At 40.6% G+C, this 27945-nt stretch overlaps 1 protein-coding gene across 5 annotated transcripts in view; it reads left to right on the forward strand.

Moving 5' to 3' along the window:
* FAM135A (family with sequence similarity 135 member A) overlaps positions 1-27945 on the forward strand; it is a 153543-nt gene that overhangs the window by 122332 nt on the left and 3266 nt on the right. For 3 of the 5 annotated variants that reach the window (XR_010917105.1, XM_067532673.1, XM_067532674.1), the window contains 2 exons: positions 15586-15737; positions 17816-17926. Coding sequence is in view for 4 of the 5 variants with exons in the window: in XM_067532673.1 (XP_067388774.1) it covers positions 15586-15737; positions 17816-17926 (263 nt within the window). In the remaining variant the exon portion in view is untranslated. Of the gene's footprint in view, positions 1-4084; positions 4186-15585; positions 15738-17815; positions 17927-21007; positions 21256-27945 lie in introns of those variants that run through there. The other 2 variants (XM_067532675.1, XM_067532676.1) reach the window with 2 other exon arrangements.

The following is a 27945-nucleotide window of genomic DNA, read 5'->3' on the forward strand; positions in this document are numbered from 1 at the left end:
TTAGCGTTCTCTGAATATGGTGCCTCTACAAATTCACACCGAACCATCATTCTTCCCCGCTTCTATTCAGGTGTTTTCGATGAAGGAAAGAACAACTCGAGACACTTACAGGAATAGGCCTTTAAGAGTGGTAGTTACTGCCTAATCCCTATGTGCCCTGCCAATGGTTAAATTATTTTAGAGTGGTTTCCAGGATCACAAGGCTTGGCTCACAACTCTACAATGAGGATCTGAACAAGCAATTATGTGAGAGAGCATAGCAGACTTTAATTCTTTCATGATGTCTAAAGGTCCTTTCCAGCCCTACATTTCTATGATTCTTGTATTGTTCAGTTAATATATACAGACAAACTGACATCAAATACCATGGGACCAGGGACAGTTAAGTGCTATCCACTGAGACAGCATTTTAAAAGGTTACCTTTTGGAAGGCAATGCTATGTTAAATAATGTAGAACCAGAAAGTCAAAATACATCATACACTACAAAACTCTTAACAGAAATAACACTTGTGTAGGTTAGTATGCCTGGCAGTGACTTATATAAGGACTCCAAAACTCCTTTGTACGCATTACACAAATTTATTGTTCTTCATTTTAGTCTTGTATAATTTTTAGTCCTTATGAAAAGTGTTGGATAGGCATTCCTGAAGACTTTCCCTTATTCATGTAGAGAGCTAATGCATCATGGATGGTTGCACTATAGTGTTAATACAGTGTTCAACACACTATAATACCAGTATAGCTTGTCAAACTGAGGGAATCTACCTGAGGTGTAGGAGGCTAGTTTATTTTCCATGTTCATTTAATTTGGCTTCAGGGGTGCCAGTTGTGGTTTTTATGTAATATAGACATATGTCCTCTATGATTGGGCTGACATTTGATTTCTTTCACACACAGGTTGCCAAAAAAAAATTAGCTTGGCAGCAAACTTCATTACCAATCTGTGATGAAGTTTGAATTGGTGATCAATAGAATGGAAGCTTATATATCCTATTAATAATATTCATAGGGAAACAAAAGCATAAAGAATAAATACATTTTAGTAATCAACTAATACACATGGTTTTTTCTCTAAGTACAGACAAACATAGCAAGGGCAGACTAAGTCAATTTATTTTAAAAAGCTACAAATCTACAGTGGACTGCTTAGAAAGATATGTAAAACAGAATAGTGAATTAATGGAAAACTGCAACTCCAGCTCCATTAATATACTAAGAATAATATATGATTGAGGAAATAAGTTTAGCAAGCGATTTAGAGAAGCATGGATTCCATAATGTCCCTTTTTTTCCCCTTGGAACCATGTAATTTAATGTTTGTAGAAACTTTGCTGGGGTTGAAGAATTTATGGAGGGCTTCCAGAGGCCTATCCTTATTAAGCCCTGTCTAGACTGGAAAAATAGGTTGTGTTTTAGAAATGTTAGCTAACACATTTTAACTAAAATGTTTAAACATTGGTTTAGACAGGGTTGACAGGGTTTAACGTCTTTAAGGCATTTTATTTCTTGTCTTCATCAATGTTTAAAACACATTATTTAAATTTTTAAACATGGCTCATTTTTCTATCAGACAGAGCCCTAGGAATGTCCCCATTAATCCCTGCTATTCTCTATGCCAAGGAACGGTTAAAAATGCCCATATTAATCCCAGCTAGTGCCTCTGAAAGGCAGTGAAGATGCCCAAAAAAAATTACTAAAACTTGTGGTGACTTAGCTGTGACTTTTTTTTCCAGAAATTTCCTGCAACAAAATTTACTACCTGGCTCATCACTTCATAATATTACTAACACTCACAGTGCAAGTTTTGTACTTCGTATGCTACAGGCAGGCTTTTTTTTCTATAGCGGCTACTGATTAATCCTATGCAAACAGCTGTATATAGAATCACAGAATGTTAGAGTTGAAAGGGACTTCAAGAGGTCATCTAGTCCAACCCCCTGCTCAAAGTAGGACGAACCCCAACTAAATCATCCCAGCCAGGGCTTTGTCAAGACAGGTCTTAAAGACCTCTAAGGATGGAGAATCCATCACCTCTCTAGATAACCCATTTGACTGCTTCACCACCCTCTTAGTGAAAAAGTTTTCCCTAATATCCAACCTAGACCTCCCATACTACAACTTAAGACCATTGCTCCTTGTTCTTTCATCATCACCACTGAGAACGGCCTAGCTCCATTCTCCCTGGAACCCTCTTCAGGTAGTTGATGGCCACTATCAAATCCTCCCTAACTCTTCTCTTCTGCAAACTAAACAGGCCTATTTCCCTCAACCTCTCCTCTTAAGTTATGTGCTCCAGCCCCCTAATCATTTTCATTGCCCTCCGCTGGACTCTTTCCAGTTTTCTTCCCTGTTCTTCAGTCTCCCCTGTGCTACCCTTTCTGATTCTTCAACATGCTGCACCTGCAGGAACAAATCATGACTTCTATCCAGAAAGTTTTCATTTTCTCTGATGCAGCACAGGGTTGATAGTTGGGTCTCTAGTCCTTTAACCTTCTCTTCCAAGAGTTATATAGTTATATTGTACTTTAGTTTCATAGTTAATGTAAGTTTATTACGGTAGCTGTATTTTTAGAGCCTTTATTTTTAGATTCTCAGGTACATTCTAATGCACCAACTTGGTCAAGACATTTGTGGTTCCCAGAATTATTAAGGCAGTCCATTTGTACCCCTAAATCACTGCCTGTTGTATCAGTCAATATTTTAGCATGGCAGAAAACTCTACATCCAGATCTACAGACTTTACACTTCACAGCTTGTATACCTGCTGCTTAACTGACATGGAAAAGTTCTGTTCTAGAGATGCCCAGAATATCCTAGTTAATAGGAGAAAGGACTTCACGAGATCTACATATGATGCCAGATGATAGAGATTTGCTTTTGGGCACAGAAGCATCTTGTTTCCCCTTTTTCTACACATAGCCCATTATTTTATACTATCTATTATAGTATCTCCAAAGTTAACTGGTCTCTCCAATTCATCTATAAGAGTTCATTTAGCAGCTATGTTGGCTTACTGCTCCCAAGTCCAAAACTACAAGGTTTTTTTCCATCCAGTGGTACCTAAGTTTTTTTTAAAATGCTTAGTACACCTATCTCGTTCATGGGATTTTAATTAGGTACTAGCTGCTTTAATGGATGAAACCACTGTTTGAGCCATTAGCCACATGTTCTCTGCATCATCTCTGTGAAGACTTCATTTCCAATTGCTGTTCTTTTGGCATCCAAAGTGGGGGGAAATTCAGACTTGTATGCCAGGTCCACTTTATAGAGTTTTTCATAGAGATATGGTATCACTTCAACCTCACTTAAGTTTTTTCCCTAAAATTATCTTTGATCTCCTCATTAATCAAACAGTTTGTTTACCTATATATTTTCCAAAACCCCACATGAATGATGTGAAAGATGTCTACCTACCTTACAAGTTGCTGAGTCATTATCTTTTTATTTAAACAAAACCAAATGGTTCAGAGTTTCAGCGAAATAGTTTGTAGCCTATGTCAGAAGATTTCAGGTTGCGTAGCACTCTTTTATCAAAATGCTAAATGCAGTCCCCCTGTTCAGCTAAAAGCTCACTCCACTAGAGATCAGATTCCTTCTGTGACTTTTTAAAAATAGTGTAGAGATTTGTTAAGGCTGCCACTGGGAGTTCAGTCCATACCTTCACAAAGCACTTGATGTTTCATTTGGCAAGCCACTTCTTCAACCTTTACCTTTCTGAGACTCCAATATTCCACTTCCTTTATGGTTCTACTGTTTGGAGTCTCCAAGAATGGATTACATACTGACAGTCACCCAGAAAAGAAAAAGAAGTTACTTGCCTTATCATGTGATGTTCTCTGAGATAAGGAATCTTTGTTTGTTTGGCATTCATTTCCTGAATATGCTAAAAGTTGTGCTGGCTTACTTAAATGCTTTGTATAACATATTCTAAGGGAACTGGGAATGGTCTCAAATCTTTATTATTCAGAAAGTCAGTAAATGCAAAGAAGGCATGTCATCTTCTTCAACCACGCTACTGTTGTTTTTAATGTGACTGCATGTGATAACACAGAAGCTTTTTTTTTTTTTTTTTTCATTTACAGCTTGAATTGGAAAACCATAACTCTATGCCACTGCGTTCTCTAGTAGAATCCTCAACTGTAGTAGGAAAACCGATCTAAAATAATATAAAGACATCAAACCGGTAAAAAAAAAAATAAATTAAAAAAAATCCTGCATTAAAATGTGAGGTGTTCTGTATATAAATGCACAGTTAGGGCAGAGTTAAGGTTTATGGGTGCTTTAATTGTGTGCAAATCTATACCTTAACATATTTGAATTTGCTTTACATTTAATCTTAACTCTGAATTTCTTGGATTATGATTCCTATTTTGAGATAATTACAGCATTCATACAATTGTTTTAGATTAAATTACTTTTCAATCTTTTTAAGGTTACTACTTCAAGTGCTTGCTCATGTCCATTCCATTATAGGTGTGTGCGCACCTCCGTGCACGGCTACCGGAACTTTTTTCCCCTTAGCAAATCCCATAGGACTGGCTCCGGTGTCCCCTGGAGCCCCGTGCACATGCCACGGTATATGAGGCACTGATGGCCCTACACCCCCTTAGTTCCCTCTTTCCTCCCATGACGGATGCTGGAACTGCCTTTGCTTGCTTCGCAAGTGCTTCATTCCCCGTTGTTGAACTGTTGTTGTTGTTACTTCTGTTAGTTAGGTAGTTAGATTAATTATCTGTGAATAGTGGTAGTAAGTACCTAGGGTAGTCCTGGCTAGGGCTTTGCCAAGATCGGGGTATGCCTCGGTCATCGGGCTTCAAGCTGTGTGCCTCCTGTGGGAAAGCTTTCCCACTCAATGACCCCCACGACAGCTGCCTGAAGTTGTTGGGGGAAGCCCATTGCAAGGAGAAGTGTAAGATCTGCAAGGCTTTCAAACCAAGGACTCAGAAGGACAGAGAAATCCATTTGAAAGCATTGCTTCAAGCACTTCATCCAGCCTCCAAGACAGCCCGCTCTGTCTTGGTACCGAGTGTGAGGTCGGTGCAGAGTGCACTGTCGGTACCGGCCTCAACTCGACACCGCGCATCTTCTCCAGTACCGAAGAAGAAGCGGAAGCAGTGCTCAGAGCACGGACGCATCCCCGCACTGTCCAAACAGGTGGGGTCGAGCACGGATCCGCATCGGGGCAGGACCACGGACACCCGTTCATCAGAGCCAATGTCTCCAGTCAGGGAGCCATCCCCAACTCCGGGAAGTTGTTGGCCTTGCCTACGATGCCTACGCCCCACTGAGGGAGAAGGAACCGGTGTCGCAGGGGAAGCCCACGTTAGGTTTCCCTGAATGGCTCAGGAGATCCCTGGTGCAGGGAGGAAGATCTCTTGTGGGCCTGTCGCCTAGGGTAGAGCAGCGCCACTCCCTTAGAAGCGGTTCCAGGTCACGGTCGTTGAGCCGACCTGCACCAAGACGGGAAATGGAGTCACCCTCCAATGCCGGTCTTGATCCACGGAACCCAGTCGCCGAAGTCCAACATGGCACCAAGAGGCAAGCAGCGCCGCAAGTCATCAGTACCAAGGCAATGCTCTGGAACATCCAGCTCCTCTGAGCGCAGTTCTATGCACTGGCACCAATCCCGGCAGCGACCGTATTCCTCTTCGTTGTTGAGGTCGGCAGCATTGAGAGAACGTTCTCTGGAGCAACAGAGCACATGTGGCTTGGGGCTCTACTCCCCCCCGCTTGGAACTGCACGTCGGGAGCCTCGGAGGCTTCGGACAGTGCCTCAGTGCCCTCCCGGTCACCGTCAACAAAAGGTGACAGAGCCCCCGGTGCAGGTAGCCCCGGGATGGCCTCCAAGGCAGTGGCCACCCCAATGGCCATATTGAGTCCATTAAGTCCTCGGGGGCACAGTCAGTGCCACCAGTACTTGGGAAGGCCCACCGCTTGCCCTCGGAGGATGATTTGAACCCACAGGAGGGGACCTCTGTGGGGAATGCTTGTTGGCAGGAAGGGGTGCCACCTCCCACTGTGCCCATCCAATCCTCCTCCTCCTCACTGGACGAAGCAGTCTTCCAAGACCACTCAGCGCCTCTGGATGATTTCAGAGCGCATCAGGAGCTGCTTGAAAGGGTGGCTCCACCAGGAGCTCCAAAAGGGTGGGGCTGGAGGTGGAGGAATTAAAAGAGGAGTTGGACAGCCTCTTTAATGTACTTGCAGCAGCTGCCCCAGCTCGAGTAGCCCTCCCCGTCCATGAAGAGGTACTCAAAATAGTAAAGGCCCTGTAGCAAACTTCCTCTTCCGTGGCCCCGACATCTAAAGGGGCTAAGAAGAAATACTACGTCCCGGCCATGTGGTTTGAGTATCTGTTCACCCACCACTCCTCTGGGACTCTGGTGGTGAATGCTGCCAACCAGAGGGACAGCCGGGGTCTGTTTCTAAAAACAAGGACAATAAAAAGCTGGACTTGTTTGGGGGGAAGATTTATTCTATGGCAAGCCTACAGTTTAGGATTGCCAATCAGCAGGCTATCCTGGGCAGGTATAATTTTAACCTGTGAGATTCGCTGAGACACTTCCCCAGGACCAGGTGCTTGACTTTATAAACCATCGTGGAAGAGGTCCAGCAGTCCATCCAGGACCTTCCCTTCGACAGGTCGGCCGTGTTCTCAGACCAGACTGATGCTAAATTGCATGGTCTGAAGGACTCGAGGGCCACGCTTCGCTCCCTGGGCCTTTACATGCCGCAGTCATCTAAGTGTCAGTCACATCCCCAGACACAGCAGCAACAAAGGTTTTGACCTCAACTGTTCTCAAGCTATAGGCAAAAGGACAGTAATAGGGGTGTAGGAGATGCAATCTGTCCCCCAAGTTCTTCCTCAGCCCCTCAGCATGGATCCTCCAGGCATTCAGGCAACCAAAGGAAGCCCTTTTGATGGTGCACCCGAGGGTGGCACTCCAACCATTTGCCTGGATCCCTCCTGCCCCTTTTTAAACCTCCTAGCGCCCTTCCACTCCGAGTTGGCCAAAATTACTTCGGGCCACTGGGTCCTTGGTATAATTGCAGTGGGCTATGCCCTCCTGTTTCTCTTTTCCCCTCAACAACCCTCCCCTTCCGTTCCTCATCGGGGACCCCTCTCACAAGCATCTCCTCATTCAAGAGGTGGAAAATCTCCTCAACCTGGGAGCGGTGAAAAAGGTCCCTCGTTATATGGCAGGAAGAGCATTCTACTTGAGGTACTTTCTCATTCCCAAAGCCAAAGGGGGTCTAAGGCCCATATTAGACCTGCGTCATCTCAACAAATATCTTGAGAGATTCAAGTTTTGCATGTTCTTCTTAGCTTCCACAATCCCTGCCCTGGATCCAGGAGACTGATATGCCGCTCTCAATCTGAAGGAAGCATATTTTCAAAAATCTATCCTCCCCAGCCACAAGCACTTCCTTTGCTTTATGGTGGCCGGCTCCCACTACCAATTTACAGCTTTATCCTTTGGCCTGTCTTCAGCCCTGAGGGTGTTTACCAAATGCCTGGCGGTAGTGGCTGTGCACCTGAGGCGAAAGGGTGTACAAATTTTCCCATACCTGGATGATTGGCTAATCAGGGGCAGGTCCAGGTCCCAAGTTCAGAACAGTGTGACCCTCACACGCGCCACTTGCTGCCGGCTGGGCTTGTTGATAAACAAACAAAAGTACACGTTAAATCCAATGCAGCACATAGAGTTCATTGGCGCAATCCTGGACGCTTCCCAGGCCAGAGCCTTCCTGCCCCAACCGTGCTTCGAGGCAATGGCCTCTGTTATTGCCCATCTGCACCAATGCCCTACGACATCAGCCAGACATTGCCTGCAGTTATTAAGTCACATGGCGGCATGCACCTATGGGGTGAGGCTCGCTCGCCTGAAACTTAGACCATTTCAAGCATGGCTGGCCTCAGTATACGTTCTGAGCAGACACCCCCTGGATTAAGTGTTCACAGTTCCCCGATCCGTCCTTGGCTCCCTAGGTGGAGGACCTCTCGGCCATTTTTTAAGGGCATTTTGTTCGAGGAGCTAACCCCTTCAGTTACCTAATATCAGACGCCTCCGATGTAGGGTGGGAGGCCCATGTCAGCGCGAAACATGGCACATAAGGGATCTGGTCGAGAGAAGAGAGGCGCCTGCACATCAATGTGAAGGAACTGCAGGCCATCTGCCTAGTGTGCAGAATGTTCCTCCGCTTTCTTGTGGGCAGGGTAGTACAGGTGCTGAGAAACAGTACAGCAGCCATGTACTACATCAACAGGCATGGGAGGAGCCCACTCTTCAGCTCTCTGCAGAGAAGCTATTAACCTGTGGGACTTTGCGATGAGGCACTATTTCCACATGATAGCCTCTCACCTCCCAGCGGTGAGGAATGATGAAGCGGACCACCTCAGCAGGTCATTCTTACTCCATCACGAGTGGTTGCTACACCTAGAGGTGGCATCTATGAACTTCTGGAGGCAGGGCTCTCCCCAAGTGGACCTGTTCGCATCAGCCTGGAACAAGTAATGCCCACAGTTCTGCTCTCTCTGTGGTCGATCTCCAACGTCTTCCTCTTGGACTGGTCAGGAAACCTCATGTATGCGTTCCCGCCCATTTCCCTCCTGCTCAGTGTCCTGCTAAAGATCAAGAGGAACAAATCGAATATTATCTTTATCGCTCCAGCATTGGTTGAACATGCTGCTGGACTTCTCGATCGCCCCTCAGTTGCGTGGAGTCCCTGCACCTCATGGTGTAGAGGCTCTGTGGCTGGCCGGAGGTGAGTGAGCCTGCTATGCACAGGTTCAACAAGTCCTTCTTGGTAGTAGGAAGCCTTCCACGCAGGTCGTGTATCGGGCTAAATGGAGACTGTTTACCTGTTGGGTGGAGTCCTGGGGTATCTCGCCTAGCCTCTCACCCATACAGGCGATCCTGGAGTATTTGTTTCAGCTAAAGCTCCAGGGACTAGTGGTGGCCTCCCTGAAGGTTCACCTAGCGGCAATTTTGGCCTTCCATCAGCTGCTAGAGGGGAGATCACTGTTCTCCCACCAGATGTCAGCTAGGTTCCTCAAACGGCTGGAGAGGCTCTATCTGCAGGTCCGTGACCTGGTGCCTCCCTGGGATCTCAACCTGGTTCTCTCGCAACTCATGGGGCCATGAACCCATAGCTTCATGCCCTCGGCTCCTGCTTTCCTGGAAGGTGACCTTCCTGGTGGCCATTATCTCAGCAAGGAGGGTCTCTGAGATTAGGACGCTGCCCTCGGTGCCCCCTCGCCCCCCATATGGCATTTTATAAAAATAAGGTTCAGTTGAGGCTGCACCTGGCCTTTCTGCCTAAGATGGTTTCCCAATTTCATTGTAACCAGGATATTTTTCTCCCCATATTTTTTCCCAAACCACACGGTTCGGAGGAGGAGGAGGAGGAGGAGGAGAGAAGGTGGCACTCGTTGGACGTGAGACGGGCTCTGGCTTTCTACATCAAGTGCACAAAGCCATTCCGGAGATGGTTGCAGCTCTTCGTCACAGTGGCCGACCGGATGAAAGGCTCACCTGTCTCCACCCAGCGCATCTCCTCATGGATAACATCCTGCATCAAGTTTTCCTACAAGCAGGCGAAGGTGCCGCTTCCGGGAACTATCACAGCGCACTCAACCAGTGCTCAAGCTTTGTCTACAGCCTTCCTGGAGAGAGTGCCTGTGCAAGACATCTGCAGAACCACGACCTGGTTGTCGGTGCATACCTTCACATCCCACTATGCCATTGTCCAGCAGGTGCGGAAAGATGCAGGCTTCGGCAGAGCGGTGCTGCAGGCAGCTCATCGGTAACTCCAACCCACTTCCAAGGTACTGCTTGTTAGTCACCTATAATGGAATGGACATGAGTAAGCACTCGAAGAAAATAAGGTTACTTACCAGTAACTGCTGTTCTCCGATATGTTGCTCATGTCCATTCCATGACCCACCCCGCATCCCCACTGCCAGAATTGGCAGAAAAAAGGGACTGAGGGTGTGTAGGGCCGGCAGTGCCTCATATAGCGTGGGATGTGCACGTGACTCCAGGGGACGCCGGAACTGGCCCTATGGGATCTGCTAAGGGGAAAAATGTTCTGGTAGCCGTGCATGGAAGTGTGTACACACCTCTAATGGAATGGACATGAGCAACGCATCTCAAAGAACATCTGTTACTGGTAAGTAACCTTGTTTTTTCTCAACCTTAACTCCATTTTAACCAAATATTTGTTTAGGAATATAGTAGTATAATGAGGAGGAAGGATGGACTTGTGGTTCAGGCACAAGACAGAAATTCAGGAGATCTCTGTTCAGTTCCTGGTTCTGCCTCACGCTCACTGTTGTGTCTTTGGGCAAGTCTCTTAATTTTTCCATGCATTAGATTCCCTTTCTTCCACATTTTCTCTGTCTATTTAGACTGTAAACTCAGGTTAAAGAATATTTAGATAAGTTAGATGTATTCTAGTCCTGATGAAATTCATCCTGTGGTACTTAAGGAACTAACTGAAGCAATCTCGGAACCATTAACAATTATCTTTGAGAACTCATAGAAGATGGGTGAGGTCCCAGAAGACTGGAGAAGAGCAAACATAGTACCTATCGTTAAAATGGGGAACAGAGAGGACCTGGGGAATTATAGACCAGTCAGCCTAACTTCAATTCCTGGAAAGATACTGGAGCAAATTATTAAACAATCCATTTGTAAGCACCTGGAGGATAATAGGATTATAAGGAATAGCCAAAATAGATTTGTGAAGATCAAATCATGCAAAACCAACTTAATTTCCTTCTTTGGCAGGGTTACAGGCCTAGTGGATGCAGGGGAAGCAGTCGATGTGATATATCTTGATTTTAGTAAGATATATCTTGATTTAAGCACCGTCCCCCATGACGTTCTCATGTCTGATGAACAAACTAGGGAAATGTGGCCCAAATGAAATTACTATAAAGTAGATGCACAACTGGTTGAAGGACCATACCAAAAAGTAGTTATTAGTGGCTTGCTGTCAAACTGGGAGAGAGTATCTAGTGGGGTCCTGAAGGGATCAGACCTCTGTCTGGTGCTATTCAGCATTAACATTAATCACTTGGATAATGGAGTGAAGAGTGTGCTTATAAAACTTGCAGATAACATTAAGCTTGGAACGGTTGCAAGAATTTTAGAGGATAGGATTAGAATACAAAATGACTTTGACAAATTGGAGAAATGGTCTGAATTCAATAAGATGAAATTCAATAAAGACAAGTGCAAAGTACTTCATTTAGGAAGGAAAAATCATATGCTCATCTACAAAATGGCTAATAACTGGCTAAGTGTTAGCACTGTTGAAAAGGAACTGGGGATAATAGTGGATCAGAAATGGATTGGGTTAACAATGTGATGCAGTGGCAAAAAGGCAAATACCATTCTGCGGTATATTAAGAGGAGTATTGTATGTAACACATGGGAGGTATAGTTGTTCTGCTCTACTTGGTTCTGGTGGTGCCTCTGTTGGAGTCCATGTCAGTTCTGGGCACCACCCTTTAGGAAAGATGTGAACAGATTGGAGAGATTCCATAGGAGAGCAACAAAAATGATAAAAGCTTTAGAAACCCTGACCTTGGAGGAAAGACTAAAAAAACTGGGTATATTTAGTTGTGAGAAAAGAAGACTAAGTCTTCAAATAAGTTAAGTCCTATTATAAAGAGGATGGTGATCAACTGTTCTCCATGTCCAGTGAAGTAAAGGGCTTAACCTGCATCAAGTGAGATTTAGGTTAGATATTAGGAAAAACTTCCTAACTATAAAGATAGTTAAGCTCTGGAATATGTTTCCAGGGGAGGTTATAGAATCCCTATCATGGGAAGTTTTAAAAAACTGGGATGATCTAGGTTTACTTGGTCCTGCCACAGAGTGGGGGGCTGGACTTGATGGCTTCTGAAGGTCCCTTCCAACTCTATGTTTCTGTGATGCTTAAGATCAGTATCTGGCACAATGAGCCTGGATCTCGGTTGGAATCTGTAGGCACTTACTGTAATTATGAATTCAGTGGCAAAATATGTTAATGCAGAGTTAAGGTTGGTTGGTGGTATGTCATCCACTTGTAGAACATTAAGTTGAGCAAAACTCAACTTTTGAAAACCAGGAAATGCACCGTTAAGGTTGCCCATGCCACCTTAACTCTCTCTCAGCAAAGTCCCAATATGCCCTGTTAACGCACATACCTTTACTCTGTCAACCCCACAGTTGCTGAAATATACAAGCTCTTCACCTCCTTTTACAACCCATTGGCTTTCACCCACAGAATTCCATCTAACACTATTAAAGGACAAAAAAAAAAGGGAGGGGGGAGGGGGCTGTCCATGCCATCTTTCCTCTGGTCCCCTGGAGCTGGCAGCAGCCAATGGGAATTTTTTGCGTACGCTCCAGGTGCAGTTAGTGTGTTGGGTGTACCCACACTAAATGGTGGAAGCTGTAATTGGGCCTGCTTGATAAAGATGTGTTTGTGATATGAGGACACGTGCGGATTACTTGAGTTACCCAGGCAAGCATAAGTGGCTGCATAGAAGCCCTCGGTGTTTTCTTTTTTCTTTTTTGATGCATGCACACTGTAATCGTTCCAGACTGTACATCTATACAAGCGAAGAAGTGAAGATGTTCTTAACCAGACTTTGGGTATCCGGTCACAGAATGGCACCCAGACACAGAAACCAAAAACCAGACTGGCCGGATTAAACCTGGACAGGTGGCAACCCTAGTTTGTGGGGCTCTTTCTCTTTCCCTTTTCCTCCACCTCCCCATCCTGCCCCCTAGACACAGTATAACCCATGCATTACCCTCCTCCCGTCTGCTTCTCAGAGATGGGGCTTTGCCCTCACCTTCCCTAGCACCACCATACATTGGTCAGACCCCACCCCAACCCCTCCACAGACAGACTCTGCCCCTGTCCCCTGGATGGGGCTCTTACCTTCCTGTGATAGTGGTTCAGACCCTGCCTCTTTCAGCAAGGTTCATTCGTAGGACATTTGGACTCTGCCCCAGCAATCCCCAGCTCCTCCTAGTACAGGTTGCGCCTCTTCCCACTCCCACCAATGACGCCAGAGCTGGGGAATGAGAGGGGGACAGGAGGCCATGGTCCCCCCAATTCTACAAAGGTTCCGATGCCCTTGGGCTTGTATCTCCAGACCCCTGGCTCAGATGACCCAAATGAGGGTCACTAAATCTTACTCTGCACTCTCACAAGGCATATGAAAGAAAATTCATGCAAGCATGCAGATTTTAGAGCACTTAGAGATGTTGTCCTTTAAACAAGAAGGATAGAGGGATAATAGAAGGAAAGGGCTTTTCTACACATCCATATGCAATGTAGGAAAGGTGTGAAGTGCTCTGTTCATCTCCATGTGATGTTCTCAGATCAATGAGAACACCCAATGGATATGAATACAACCTGAAACAATAGCTATGAGAAGTGTAAACTGCTCCATTCATCTCAGTGCCTGTTCTCATCCCCCTCCTGTGGCACCACTATAATAATGCTATAAGACTACCTTGCAGCATATTTAATGGAAAAATCCCTTCAAAAGAATTGCTTTAAGTATAAGAAGAGAGCCTTATACATAGTGTGTATAAGAGTACAATAGAGCTTAGTCAGGGATATAATATCCTGCTAGGTGCACCCAACTTTCAGATTGGTAAAGAGGAGCCTCACTCCTCGTTACCAGTGGTGGTAACAAATTTGATGTACATTATTCCTGACGGTGTAGCTATCCTTCTTTTGCAGCTAGCTTGACTTGCTCTCTGCTCCCTGGGAGGGACAATTGAACCATAAAACTTAAGTATTCAGCTCTTTAGTCCATTCTCCAGACAAACCCGTCTGAGATGTTGCTTCCACCAAAAATAAAGTATCCATCCAGATTGGCTTAAGTAACATTTTCTTAAGCAAACTAAGCTATCATGGGATAAGAGGGAAGGTCCTCTCCTGGATCAGTAACTGGTTAAAAGGTAGGAAACGAAGGGTAGGAATGAATGGTCAGTTTTCATAATGGAGAGAAGTAAATAATAGTGTCCCCCAGGGGTCTGTACTGGGAGCAGCACTGTTCAACATATTTATAAATGATCTGGAAAAAGGGGTAAACAGTGAGGTGGCAAAATTTGATACATGATACAGAACTACTCAAGTTAAGTCCAAAACAGACTGCAAAGAATTACAAAGGGATCTCACAAAACTGGGTGATGAAATGGCAGATGAAATTCAATGTTGATACATGCAAAGTTATGCACATTGGAAAACATAATCCCAACTATCCATATTAAATGATGGGGTCTAAATTAGTTGTTACCACTCAAGTAAGAGATCTTGACGCCATTGTGGATAGTTCTCTGAAAACATCCACCCAATGTGCAGCAGCAGTCAAAAAAGCTAACAGAATGTTGGGAATCATTGGGAAAGGGATAGATAACAAGACAGAAAATATCATATTGCCACTTCATAAATCCACGGTATGCCCACATCTTGAATACTGCATGCGGATTTGGTCATACCATCTCAAAAAAGATACACTGGAACTGGAAAAGATACAGAAAAGCGACACAAATTATTAGGGGTATTGAACAGCTTCTGTATGATTAATAAGACTGGGACTTTTCAACTTGGAAAAGAGACAACTAAGAGGATATGATAGAAGTCTATAAAATCATGACTGGTATGGAGAAAGTAAATAAGGAAGTGTCATTTACTACTCATAATGCAAGAACAAAAATGAAATTAATAGGCCGCAGGTTTAAAACAAGCCAAAAGAAATATTTCTTCACACAATGCACAGTCAACCTGTGGAACTCTTTCCCAGAGGTTGTTGTGAAGGCCAAGATTATAACAGGGTTCAAAAAAGAACTAGATAAGTTCATGGAGAATAGGTCCATCAATGGCTATTAGCCAAGATAGGCAGGGATGCAAACAATGCTTTGAAGTGTCCCTAGCCTCTGTGTGCCAGAAGCTGGGAATGGACAACAGGATAGATCACTTGATTACCTGTTCTGTTCATTTCCTCTGAAGCACCTAACTGTGATCACTGTCGTAAGACAAGATACTGGTCTAAATATGGACCATTGGTCTGATCCAGTACGGCAGTTCTTATGTTCTCCTTCTCAGGAACACTTCTAAAATCTGTATCATGGAAGTTTTCTTGGCAGCCGATCAGCATCCATCCCACTAACTTCTACAGTCATTAAATACCAAAATGATGACTTAGTCCGTCAGGCATATCACATTCTCAGCAATTGGTGTTAATGGTAACTGGTTCAGAAACAATAAACGTGAAAAAAAATTGGTGGACGTTTTAATTGAAATAGACTTTTTATGTGTTTTACAATTCTGAGGCACTCACAAAAGACCTCTTCCTAAGCAAGTTGGGCAGTTTGGAAAATATTGAACTTCTTATTAGTTTGTTGTTGTTTTTGTTTTTTACTTGACATTTTGAAGTCCAGAGGGGAAATTTTTCATTAATCTGTAAAACTTTTATAAAGGCATCAGTTTTTACTTGAGGAAAAATAAAACACAAAGAATTTCACCATTTCATGTTTCATGTTATGCTATTTTTCTTTTTGAATAGTTTTATTGGACATTCGCTGGGCAATTTAATAATCCGTTCAGTGCTCACAAGACCTCGGTTTAAATATTACCTCAACAAACTTCATACCTTCCTGTCTCTGTCTGGACCACATCTTGGTACCCTCTACAACAGCAGTGCTCTTGTTAATACAGGTAAAAGCTTCAATGTTATCTTAAGTGGTATGAATTCAGGATGAATTTGTTTTAGGAGAAAATGAGTAGGCATCTCTTACCTTTGAAATGTTAATAAAAGACACTTTTAGGGCCTACAGTTTTGTGTATACTTTGGATTGAAGAGAATCAGGCACATTCTCATACTCTGCTTTTATGAACAAAGGGAGAAAGATGCTTGTGGACAATGGTGTGCCCACACTTTGAATAGTGCATGCAGTTCTGGTTGCCCCAACTCAAAAAAGTTGTATTAGAATTGGAAAAGGTAAAGAGAAGGGCAAAAAAATTGTTAAGGTTACGGAATAGCTTCCATATGAGGAAATATTAAAAAGGCTGCGAATGTTCGGCGTAGAAAAGAGCTGAATCGGGATATGATAGAAGTATATAAAATCATGAATGGTGTAGAGAAAGTGAATAAGGAAGTGTTATTTACCCTTTCACAAAACAAGAATCGGGCAATGAAATGAATTGGCAGCAGGTGTAAAAGAAAAAAAGGAAGTATTACTTCCCAAACAATGCACATTCGAGCTGTGGAACTCACAATCAGGGGATGTTGTGAAAGCCAAAAGTATAACTAGGTTTAAAAAAGAATTAAATAAATTCATGGAGGATAGGTCCATCAGTGGCTGTTATCCAAGAGAATCGGGTGCAACCCCATGCTCTGGATGTCCTTAAGCCTCTGACTGCCTCTTGTGTTTTTAACCAAATAATAATAATTAAGGAAAACATATGATCTGTGTGTGTACATTTTGTGAATAGGAAAAAGATTAACATTGTCATGAATTATTTGCCCAGATATATTTTGCTGGAATTGAGGAAATCCATGACATTGAGAGGACTTTTTAAACTGGGCATGTACAAATGTAGCCCTCAATGCATGCTTTTGCCTTTTTTGGGGAGGGAGGCGGGGGGAGTTTTTTTTCCCCCATAAGTTACCGAAAAAAGTTATGTACTAAGCATGAACAACATATTATTTGCTTTCTGAAAGTTCAGTATTCCAGAAGATCAGAAATGTGGATATTTGAGCATTTTCATAGTCAGCAATGTGTCTGGTTGCCTTCAGTCATCTTAGCAATAAGGTCAGACCTTTCTAGGTATCATACAGAAAACTTTTATACTCTGAAAAGTTGGATCTCTTGTGGTTGAGCACTGCTTAAGATACAATTTTCTTACAATAACCCTCCTTGCTTTTCATCTGTTTAATGGATTATAAAATTTTAAGTTAATATTCCAGAAAACTCAAATAATTGCATATGATATACCTTTTGAGGATTCATACAATAATGACTTGAAGTAAGTTGTGATTCAAATGCTAGCAGCTCCATATCTTACTGGTCTGGATAGGCTGGAGCATGTCTAGCATTAAAACGTTGGGTTAAAAGCTATATGTTTATATGTGACCACTTGAGAATACCTGGTAGTTTGTTTTCTTCTGCTTTCTAACGATAACAAGGGCTGTAAGAATTTCTGAAAAGTCATTTTGCCAGATGGCTTTACTTAGCACAACATCCAGGAGGGTATAATACTGACACCTCTTTTCCATTCCTCTCCCCAATCCAGAGAAAGCCTTCCCTTTCTGTTCTATCTGCCTTCCATGATCTATCCACCTTCCATGAATCTTGACCTATGTGATTTTAAAAATTATTTTTTTTTGGTGAGATGTGACATTTGAGTCTCTCATATTTCAGACAGGTTATATATATTTCAGTATCAAAACATTTGAAACATTGTTTTAAAATGTTATGGGTGTATTAACTTGTGGCTAATATTTAAAGACATACCTTGAACTTTTTGGTGAGAGAACCTTTTTCCTTACCATCAAGGATATATCTTTGTTTTAACGAAGGACAGTATTAATTCTTTATTAAATACATATCGGATAGGAAATGATGGCTGAGAGAACTATAGAATGGTTGTGGACTTGATAATGCTAATATATAAATAAAATATAGCATGGGAAATGTAATGTATGAACAATGACTTTGCACATTTAATTGCCATTTAGTGATTCTTATTTTACTGCTGAAATATACTTACATATGCTGTACGTAACCATACAGGTCTCTGGTTTATGCAGAAGTGGAAAAAGTCGGGTTCTTTATTACAATTGACATGTCGAGATCATTCAGACCCACGGCAAACCTTCTTGTATAAACTTAGTAAAAAAGCAGGTAAGCTTTGTTCATGTTGTTCATCTTATAGACAAGTATATACAGGATGTCAATAAAAAGAAAAAATAGAAAATATTTTTCTTAGAGAAATAATTGTATGTTCTACCATCCTGTCACTTCTACAGTCCGTTATTTATCTATAGTAAGTATTACTTCAGAAATAAATCAGACACTTTGTTTATACTGTGGTAGGTAGATCATTGTGGGACTTTCTTTCTAATTAATGAACAAGGTAGCCAAGCTGTATTTGGGCTTGATCTTGTACCACTGAAGTAGTGGCTTCAGTGAGAGCAAGACTGAGTCTATTATACAGTCATGAAGGACCAAAAGAGCAGGGGGTATGTCTTCTCATTTCTGATAACCTATGTATATTTTTTTCAATGCTAAACTTCTGTTGTAGCATTTCTGCAAGATCACTGATTAGGCAGTTAGTTTGTCATGGAGGGGATAGACATGGGGTTCACTGGCTCAAGAGGATATCATGTAAACATCGATGGATGTATACTTCAGGCAGGCACGCACTGAGATGGGATGCTTGTGGTGAATGCAGTACTGTATAGAGAAAGAATTGGAGGTTCTCCTCCATCAAGGTAGTCACACATCAAGGATCTTGTCATTTCCCCTGGCAGTTGGCCTCAGAGACTTGGTAGGGAGCAAATGAAAGAACACAACAGACAGGAGAAGGTTGACCTTCCCAACTGCTCCTCTCCTGGAAGATAAGTTCCAGAAAGGAAAAATCTCGGAAAATGGGTGGGGAAGGGCAAGGAACAAGAAGAAAAATAATGGTTGAGGTTAGAAGTTTGATAAAGTCTATAGTTTTTAGTAAATGTTGCTATTTTTCCATTCACAAGTAACTATCACAAAATAATAATTATATTGCTGGTAAGGCATGCTATTAACATTTAAAGATGAACTGCAAGGAGCAAAGCATTGGAATAACTTATCTAGGGATACAGTGAATTCTCATCACTGGAAGTATTTAAATCTAGAGTGGATGTCTTTCTAAAAGATAATTTCTCTTTGAGCCATAATATATGGGCTTGATGCAGCAATTACTGAGTGAGGTGGTGTGTCCTGTGATGTGCAGGCGTTCAGATTAGATAATCATAATGGTTGCTGTTGGCTTTAAAATCTTCAAATTTATTTTTTTTAAATTGTGTGCTCTTCACTGCGTCTTTGTGAAATATAATCACTTTCACAACATTATTTTAAAATCTATTTTCTGATTGTTTGCGTTAGAAATATCAGGTATTTTATCCTCTTCCTTTTGACAGAAGACCTAGGGGCATGGTGTTTGGAAGGTCTGGATAGGAATGTCATATGAGGCTGTGATCTGAGCTGCAGCTCTCCTGCCCCTCAATTGAAAGGGAGGGAAGGAGAGGAGGCTGAATCTTGGGGGACCTCCAGAAACCCTTAAGACTCACTCTCCGCTACTCCCTCCGTTTGAGGGGGAAAGCTGCAGCTCAGGTCACAGCTTTATGTGACATTCATATCTAGATCCTTGAAAGCAGTGGTTCTTAACCAGGGGTACACAAAGGTCTTTCAAAAGGTACATCCGCTCATCAAGATATTTGCCTAGTTTTACAACAGGCTACATAAAAAGCACTAGCAAAGTCAGAACTAAAATTTCATATAGACAATGACTTGTTTTATACTGCTCTGCTCTATATATTATATGCAGAAATATAAGTACAATGTTTATATTCCAATTGATTTATTTATATATATGGTATATATTGATTTATTTATATGTGGTTAAAATTAGGAAGTAATTAGAAAGTAAGCAATTTTTCAGTATTAGTGTGTTGTGACAACTTTTGTATTTTTATGTCTGATTTTGTAATCAAGTAGTTTTTAAGTAAGATGAAACTTAGGGGTACGCAAGACAAATCAGACTCCTGAAAGGGGTACAGTGGTCTGGAAAGGTTGAGAGCCACTGCTCTAAAGAGCCTGCCCTAGGTCCTGTATCAAAGAGAAGAGAAAGTACCTAATATTTCTAATGCAAACAGCAATCAGAAAATACAAGTTTACTTTCAAATTAGCCTAACATTTAAAATTTTAAAGTATCTTTATACTTCCATAGAAGAGCAGTAAGAGCTTTTGTTTGGGTTTTTACCTAACAGTTCAGCTTAAAGGGATAAGTTGTGGCATTGCTCTGTGGAGGCTGTTTCCCTGTCCTCCTCCTCGGAACTACACCCCTTTATTCCCGAGCCAGTGCTCAGATGAGTTTACATTCTGACCCTAAATTATCATAAAATAAGTCCACTCTGAAATTAGTCACATTTTATATTGAGGTTACAGTTGTAGTTTATAAAAAGTTAAATGATTAATAGCTCAGATAAGCATGTTAGACAAGAGCAGTATGTGTTATAGATGATTATAAGCCATGGTTGACCTGTTGTACTATAATAATTAATTAACTATTTATTTAAAACGTCTATTAATAATTTATTAACATTTTATAAACAAATCTTCATAAAATGTGGCTGTTTAAAATATACTGATACACATGGATACCACATCTTACCTGGTTTTATTATTTTTCTGGCAGCAGTGTCAAACTATATACATTCTAAAGGCTACCTCTGCAAACAGAAGACTGGAAGATGTGGGAGGCAAAAATTATAGAGTCTTCACCAGCATAGGGGTGGGGTTTTTTAAACTTTCATTATAGCATATTTTTTAGGCTTGGAAAGATACGATTTTTTTATCAGTAAATGTTAGTAAATATCAATTTCACCATGCACACAAACGAATGAAAAAATATTTCCATCAGTAATAATTGAACTTTACAGATAGGCAAAATAAGAAAAATGCTGTTTGAGAACTTATTAAAATCCCATCCTGATGCATATAAAGCATGTTGTAGTGAATGCTGCATAAAGCATGATTTATACTTCTGCTAAAACAGCTGGTTTCAGCATTAGTGGAGCTGTAGTTGCAGATAATTATGCAACATTTATTAGTGTGTTGGGGTCAAAATTGAGGAAAATCAATGAAATGCAATTACATTTGTGGTGGGTGACCCAACTGCACTTATACAGTAACGGAGACAAGTTTGTCGTTTTATTTCAAAAATAGATTGCAAAAGAAGAATTTTGCAGTGAATGCTCTGACCTCCAATTTAAAACCGTGAAAAGGTCTGGAAAACGTTGAGAGGATATTTTGCACCTCAAAATTTGTAAAAACAAATCTCTTGACAGGCAACTTATATTGCTGAACATTTGGACAGTAAGTCTCATTTGAAATTAAAAGAAAGACAAGCAAAAAGAACCCAGAAGCCTGACAGAATGAGACCAAAAAAAAAAAAGAGGAAGCTGTGGATTATTCACACTGAATGGTACATATGTTGAGCTTTGAGGCAATTCCAATGAATACTGTCTGTGGTTTAAGCTTTTTTATTAGCTCTACTTCACATGTAGGTACCAGCAGCGTGTACTTGCCCAGAATGTCATCAGTTGGAAGAAATATATTTGCCTGAATTTTTTGCTCACCACAAATCTGCAATTAAGGATCTTTTGGTGGTGAAGTCTCTTTAGTAATTGCTGAATAGCCAGCAATTAATGTCATTGAGTATTCTACAATGACAAAAATAAATAAATGAATAAATACTATTATATTAAAATTCTCTATTGTTCTTAAGTCATTTCAGTCTGGACTCAATGTGTGTTGACAGAGTATGACCAAATGTGGGAAAACTGTGGGTCAATCAGCAGTTATTCTGCGATGTACATCCAACATTTTGTAAATGATCTGAAAGAAATGTATCCACACCTGTAGCACATTCCATGTTTTGCTCATTTTTTGCATGTAGCCATTGACTATGCAGTCAGAACAGATGGTTCTAGACCAGCAACAAATTTATTTGTGATACATTTTCCAGAAATATTTAAACAAACCAACAGGCAAAAGAGAATTTTTTAAAATCTGTGCGAGCAACAATGTGAGCCCACTGGGTTTACGTGTTCTCCCTTATGTTTTGCCATAGTGCTGGTTTTCATGGCTCGAGGCAGCACAGTTCATTCATACTCATTGGGACAGTGTGCAAGACAGAAGAGGATTCAGTCACCTCAAAGAAGGCAATTAAACTACACCGGATGGTCAAGGACAATGGAAACCAGCAAGAACTGTATTGCAAATTAACTGTTCATTATGTATTTTGGGGAAAAATCCAAATGGAAACAAATGCCCCTCTGAGATATTGCATTAATAAGTTGCAGCTGATGTACATAAATGCCTTAAAAGAAGTGGAACTCAAGTCCATGGGCTAAAGAAGGCAATTCCTTTAATCTGCAATGCAAGCTTTTTCATCAGAATTTTAAAGCAAACTGAAGGCAACCATATCCCACAATGTACCCCATGGACTCTATGGATCAGGATGTCTATTTGCGAACTGTAAAGTGTTTGATACATTTGTCAAGGCTCAGATGACCTTCAGCTTTAGTGAATATGAAAATATTCTGCGGGTTTTTTTCCGTTGCAAAGCAAAAGTGTTCAAGCACAATGTTCACGTGTACATGGTACGTGAAGTGTCGCACTGTGATGACAGTTTAACAGCACTTGAATATTGGAGATGTGAAACCCACTCGTTACCTGTCATATCGAGTATGGCATTACAGGCATTTGCACTGTCAGTAACTTCAGTGTATATGGAAAGATCATGTGGTCAGTTAGAAAAGTTCAAGACAATCATTGCATACACCTCTCTGAAGAGACTTCATGAGACTACTACAGTTGTGGATTTTTTTAAAAAAAACGTCAAATGCAACTTAATGTCATTCATTATATAGTTAACCATTTATCAGTGAAACCTGATAAGCTAGTAGCCATTATTGTAAGAGGCAGCCTGAACAAACTACTTACACCTTGTCTTGTAGGTACAGAATTCTGACATACTAAAATGATTTTTTTTAAATCCTAGTTCTTGGTTACTGTGTTAAAACTGATATTTGTTTCTGAATGCATGCTAGTGTACACACATTTTTTTTTGTTATAAAAGCAGATTGAAAGGAGGAAACAGGAATTTAAACATTCTGTTTTATGACAGTATTATCAATTGTGAAATTGAGCTTTTTAAGTAATTCTTGAGAACCATCTTATTCAGAAAAACTTTATAATATTTTATATCTGGATTCTGCACCTTGATAGTCTTTCTTAAATCTTTTTGCCCTTCAATTATAAGCTTATTCTGGGTTTGATCTCTTGAAATGTACTAACATTTTAAAATCTGCAGATGAGGATTAAGGGACAACAGGATAATTCAGAAGGAAAAGAGTCCAAGTTTGTGCTCATTAGCTTTTGCATTTTCAATTATTTTAGGGACAAGTCAATATATGTTGGAGGGATTTAAACCATTATTCATCCAATGAAATTTTCCTATTATTTTAATTGTTATCTTAAAGCTCGTTATATACGTGATGATCAGTTTTCTAATGTTGTTGTCTTCTTGATGCTAATTTTTAAAATGATCCTGTTACTTTTGGGAATAATATCTTTCCAATCAGCCTATTCTGTCTTTAGCAGCCACAATCTGTCAATTTCTGGGGTCTTAGAAATGATTGTTTATTTCATACTGTGATAAGAAATTATAGCAGTTTGCCAGCTGTAGTGACATGCAAGCTGTTCCATATATAAAAATCTTTGCCACAAAAATGAAAAATACATGAACATTTAAATCTGTGTTCCATATAAGCTGAATCTTATATTTTGTAGCATTATCTTTTCAACATAAAAGAAGAACGTAATGTCACTTAATTTTTCAGAATAAATTGAAAGGTAAAAAAAATTAATTGTTTTTTTCCTTAGATTTAATTATAAACCTTGTGAATTCAAACAGTTGGAAAATATAGTGTTTTTTGTACTCTGAAGTAGAATAATCATATTCCTTTAGTGGAAAGAAGCAGATTTTATCTAATTAACCACTTGGTATTTACTAGAAAATTAAAAATAGGTTGCATTTTTTATGGAAATTAATCCTCAAAACACTCCAGAGAAGTAGGTAAGAGTTATCTACAGATGTGGAAACAGACACAGAGTGCTTGAATGAGTTCCCCAACAGAACATCCCATGTTAATTAGGGCTCTCAATCGCAGTTAACTCAAGCAATTACTCAAAACAAATTAACTCAATTAAAAAATTAATTACGATTAATCGCAGTTTTAATTGCACTGTTAAACGATAACAGAATACCAATTTAAACATAAATATTTGTTTTCTACATTTTCAAATATATTGATTTCAATTACAACACAGAATAAAAAGTATATGCTCACTTTGTTTATTATAAATATTTGCACAGTATAAAAGATAAACAAAAGAAACAGTATTTTTCAATTAACCACATACAAGAACAGTAGTGTACTCTTTATTGTGAAAGTGCAACTTACAAATGTAGAATTTTTTTTGTTACATAACTGCACTCAAAAACAAAACAATGTAAAACTTTAGAGGCTACAGGTCCACTCAGTCCTACTTCTTGTTCAAATTCCTAAGACAAACAAGTTTGTTTACATTTATGGGAGATAATGCTGCTCACCTCTTATTTACTGTGTCACCTGAAAGTGAGAACAGGTGTTTGCATGGCATTGTCGTAACTGGCGTTATAAGGTGTTTATGTGCCAGATACGCTAAACATTCATGTGCCCCTTCAATCTTTGGCCACCATTCCAGAGTCTCGGATGATGACCCAGCAAATGGATGAGATTTCACCCTTCTTGTAACTGGCGAGAAGTTCCTCATTTTAACAACATAAGTGATTGTTCATTCTTCTTTTTGCACCGCCCTAGACTAATTGTTGGAATTTAAGAGGTTAGGTCATATTTTGAGTTGCATCAGGGTTAATTTGGCAGCTATCATTTGCCCGTGGAAAGTATTTCCTTTTTGTTCACCCTATAATATCAAGATTCCGCAGAAGACTGGTGAATCTTTTCCCACAGATTAGGATATACCCTGACATGGGATTTGAACTTCATCCTTAATTGCCTTATGAACCCTCCCCCTTAAGCCATTAGCTACTTGCTTCAACTATCCATGAAAATAGCTTTCTTCATGGCCATCACTTCTGTCCAGAAGTTCAATGAACTGGGGGGGATTTAATGGCAGAGGCCCTCCCTTTACAATGTTTTTCAAGGAAAAAGTCTCATTACAACCACATCCTAAGTTTCTACATAGTGTCTTCTGAATTTCATATTAATCAGACCATTCATCTTCCAGTTTTTCCCCAACACCACATCACACTGCCTTCTATACCTTGGATGTAAGAAGGGCTTTAATCTTCTATCTGGACAAAACCAACCCATTTAGAAAGTTTCCCAGACTGTTTCAATTGCAGATCCAAAGGATCCATAGTCTCCACCCACAGACTCCTGTGGTGGATTTCTGAGCAACTTATCTCATGAGTCTTCCAACATTCCACCTACTAGTATGCTAGACCATTCTACAAGGTCTGCATCTACTTCTGTGGTATTAACCAAGGATGTTCCAGTTGCTGAAATTTGGAATGCTGCAATCTGGACTTTAATATGTACTTTCTCTAAGCACTATACTTTGGTTCTTGCCTCTAGATCAGATCCTGCAGTTGGCAATGCAATTCAGTCTTCTGTATTAAACTCTGCTCCAAAACTCTTCCTCCTCCCTGTGGGGATATTGCTTGGTAGTCACCTGAAGTGGAGCACCCACAGAACACTACTCAAAGGAGGAGAGTTGCTCATCTTGTGCAGTAACTGAAGTTCTTCAAGGTGTGCTCCACTACCCGACCTCCTTCCCCTCTGCTTTGGAGTTTTCTCTGTGGAACTTTGCAGTAGAGAAAGAACTGAGGGTGGCTCACTTGTGCAGTTCTACATATCCTCAGTATGGGCCGTGAAAATGTGAAGGAAGTCTGTCAGTAGCAGTGCACGTATGGCCAGCACAGTCTCCAATAAGAGGCAAATAGGGGCTCTGCACACCTGAAGCGACACACCTATAGAGGCACATCTCAAAGAACTCCAGTTACTTCACAAGGTGAATAACCTTGCCTTCTTCAGCCTGCTGCAACCAAAGGTCTCATGTACTCTGTAGCAAGCTTTATAGTTTTAGGATTTTCTGCCTCTGCATATTTTTCCTCCCCTTTTTGAGCACTTTGGCGTGTTTTTCTGGGGTACCTCAGTGCTCTTTTGGCTGCCACTGTATTATCTAGGGCATGTCTGTGCTTGCTTTTGATGCATTTGGTTATAGGCATTTAGTGCCTCAACTCGGGGCTATGATGCATTTTGATCAACAGACACTTGTATAGTGCTTTGGCACTTGGTTCTTCCTTTAAAGAAGGGATCGGTTTCCTTGAAGGAAGAAAGGAAGTTCAGTAGTTTCAAATTATGTCCATACTAGGATAGATTGATTTAAATAATCTATTTTAATTGTGTTTTTTGCATTTGTGCCTTTTAGTCATCTTCCTTTTAAAAAAAAAAAAAAAAAAAGTTGATTCTTACTAGTTGGTAACCATTGAAACATGTTATTTGCAACTAAATATAATCTTTACTCTAGATTTGGTGCTTCTTTTTGCTAACCAGGAGGCTACCCTATACCAGTGATCTTCACTATTTTTCAAGCGGGGGCCACTTTGGCAAAAAAAACTTCAATGTGAGAGCCACATTAACTACTAAATTAACACTATGGTTGTTATGGTAATATTATGGTTATTATACAATGGATGTACTTATTGGCGCACATCGTGCCATGTGGTCAATGTGACATGTAAAGAAGGCGGACTTTGATAGGCTCAGTACATATTCTAATGTTAAAAATAAAATAAATTGGAATATAAACAATTAGTCAGGGAGCTGCACTTAGGGTCAGTGAGAGCCACCACTGGCTCCTGGGCCTTGCAGTGAAGAATACTGCCATATACACTTTTATTTAAGCATAAGAACAGCCATACTAGGTCAGACCAATGGTCCGTCTAGTCCAGTGTCCTATCTTCTAAGAGTGGCCAAAGCCAGGGACTTCAGAGGGAATGAACAGAATGCGTAGTCATCAATGATCTATCCCATCAGCCATTCCCAGGCTCTGGCAAACAGCAATCCCTGCCTATCCTGATTAATAGCCATTGATGGACCTATCCTCCATGAACTTATCTAGTTCTTTTTTGAACCCCGTTATAGTCTTGGCCTTAACATCCTCTGGCAAGGAGTTCCACAGGTTAACTGTGTGTTGTGAGAAGAAATACTTCCTTTGGCTCGTTTTAAACCTGTTGCCTATTAATTTCATTTGGTGACCTCTAGTTGTATAAGCAGTTGTATAGCTTTACATTTATTCAGATTCCTAATTTTTACATTTTTTGTTAGAAAATGGTGAAGGATGCATTTCTTATTTATTATAAGCTTTTTTTAACTTTGTATTTATGTCAAATTCTATTGCCATGGAAAGTCAAAGTCAATTAAAAATACACAAAAACATCATTTTAATTTTTTTATCAAATTAAACTACCTTAAAGGTGCTGAATATATAAGAATAAAAAATATACCAAAATTTATCCAAACATGTTTTTCATTTAAATCTAACTGATTTATTAAGCAAATACTGTGAACTGATTTGTTTCTGGTCATCATGGCCTTCAAGATTTTAGAACTAGTAGATCATTGCCTCTCACACCTAGTTTTTATTCATAGATTGGAAAAGGAAAACAAGCTTTCCTACTTCTTCAACTCCCAATAGGTTTCTTAAATTTGAATGAACTGAAGCAGCTGAATAATTGAAACCAAGAAAATATTCTCTCTCTATCTACAGAAGAGGCTACTGCTGTCATAAGCTTGTTTAGCACATCAACACAGTCTGCTTCTAGGTACTTGGCCAATGACTTCCACCAATTCAGTGGTTTCATTTTCTTTAAAATTTGGCAGCAAATGTACTGCTTAATATTACTTTTTATATTTAGTTTAAATTATTTTAATAGATTGCCATAAGTTTAGGACTTAACATAGGTGGTTAATTTCATGTTTAATTTTAAATGTTTATTTTGAAACATACATTTGTATTTAAATTAAATT

The sequence above is a fragment of the Emydura macquarii genome, unplaced genomic scaffold (assembly GCF_026122565.2).
Source record: "Emydura macquarii macquarii isolate MOO-44397 ecotype Brisbane River unplaced genomic scaffold, CSIRO-AGI_Emac_v2 contig_3295, whole genome shotgun sequence".
Classification (NCBI taxonomy): Eukaryota; Metazoa; Chordata; order Testudines; family Chelidae; genus Emydura; species Emydura macquarii.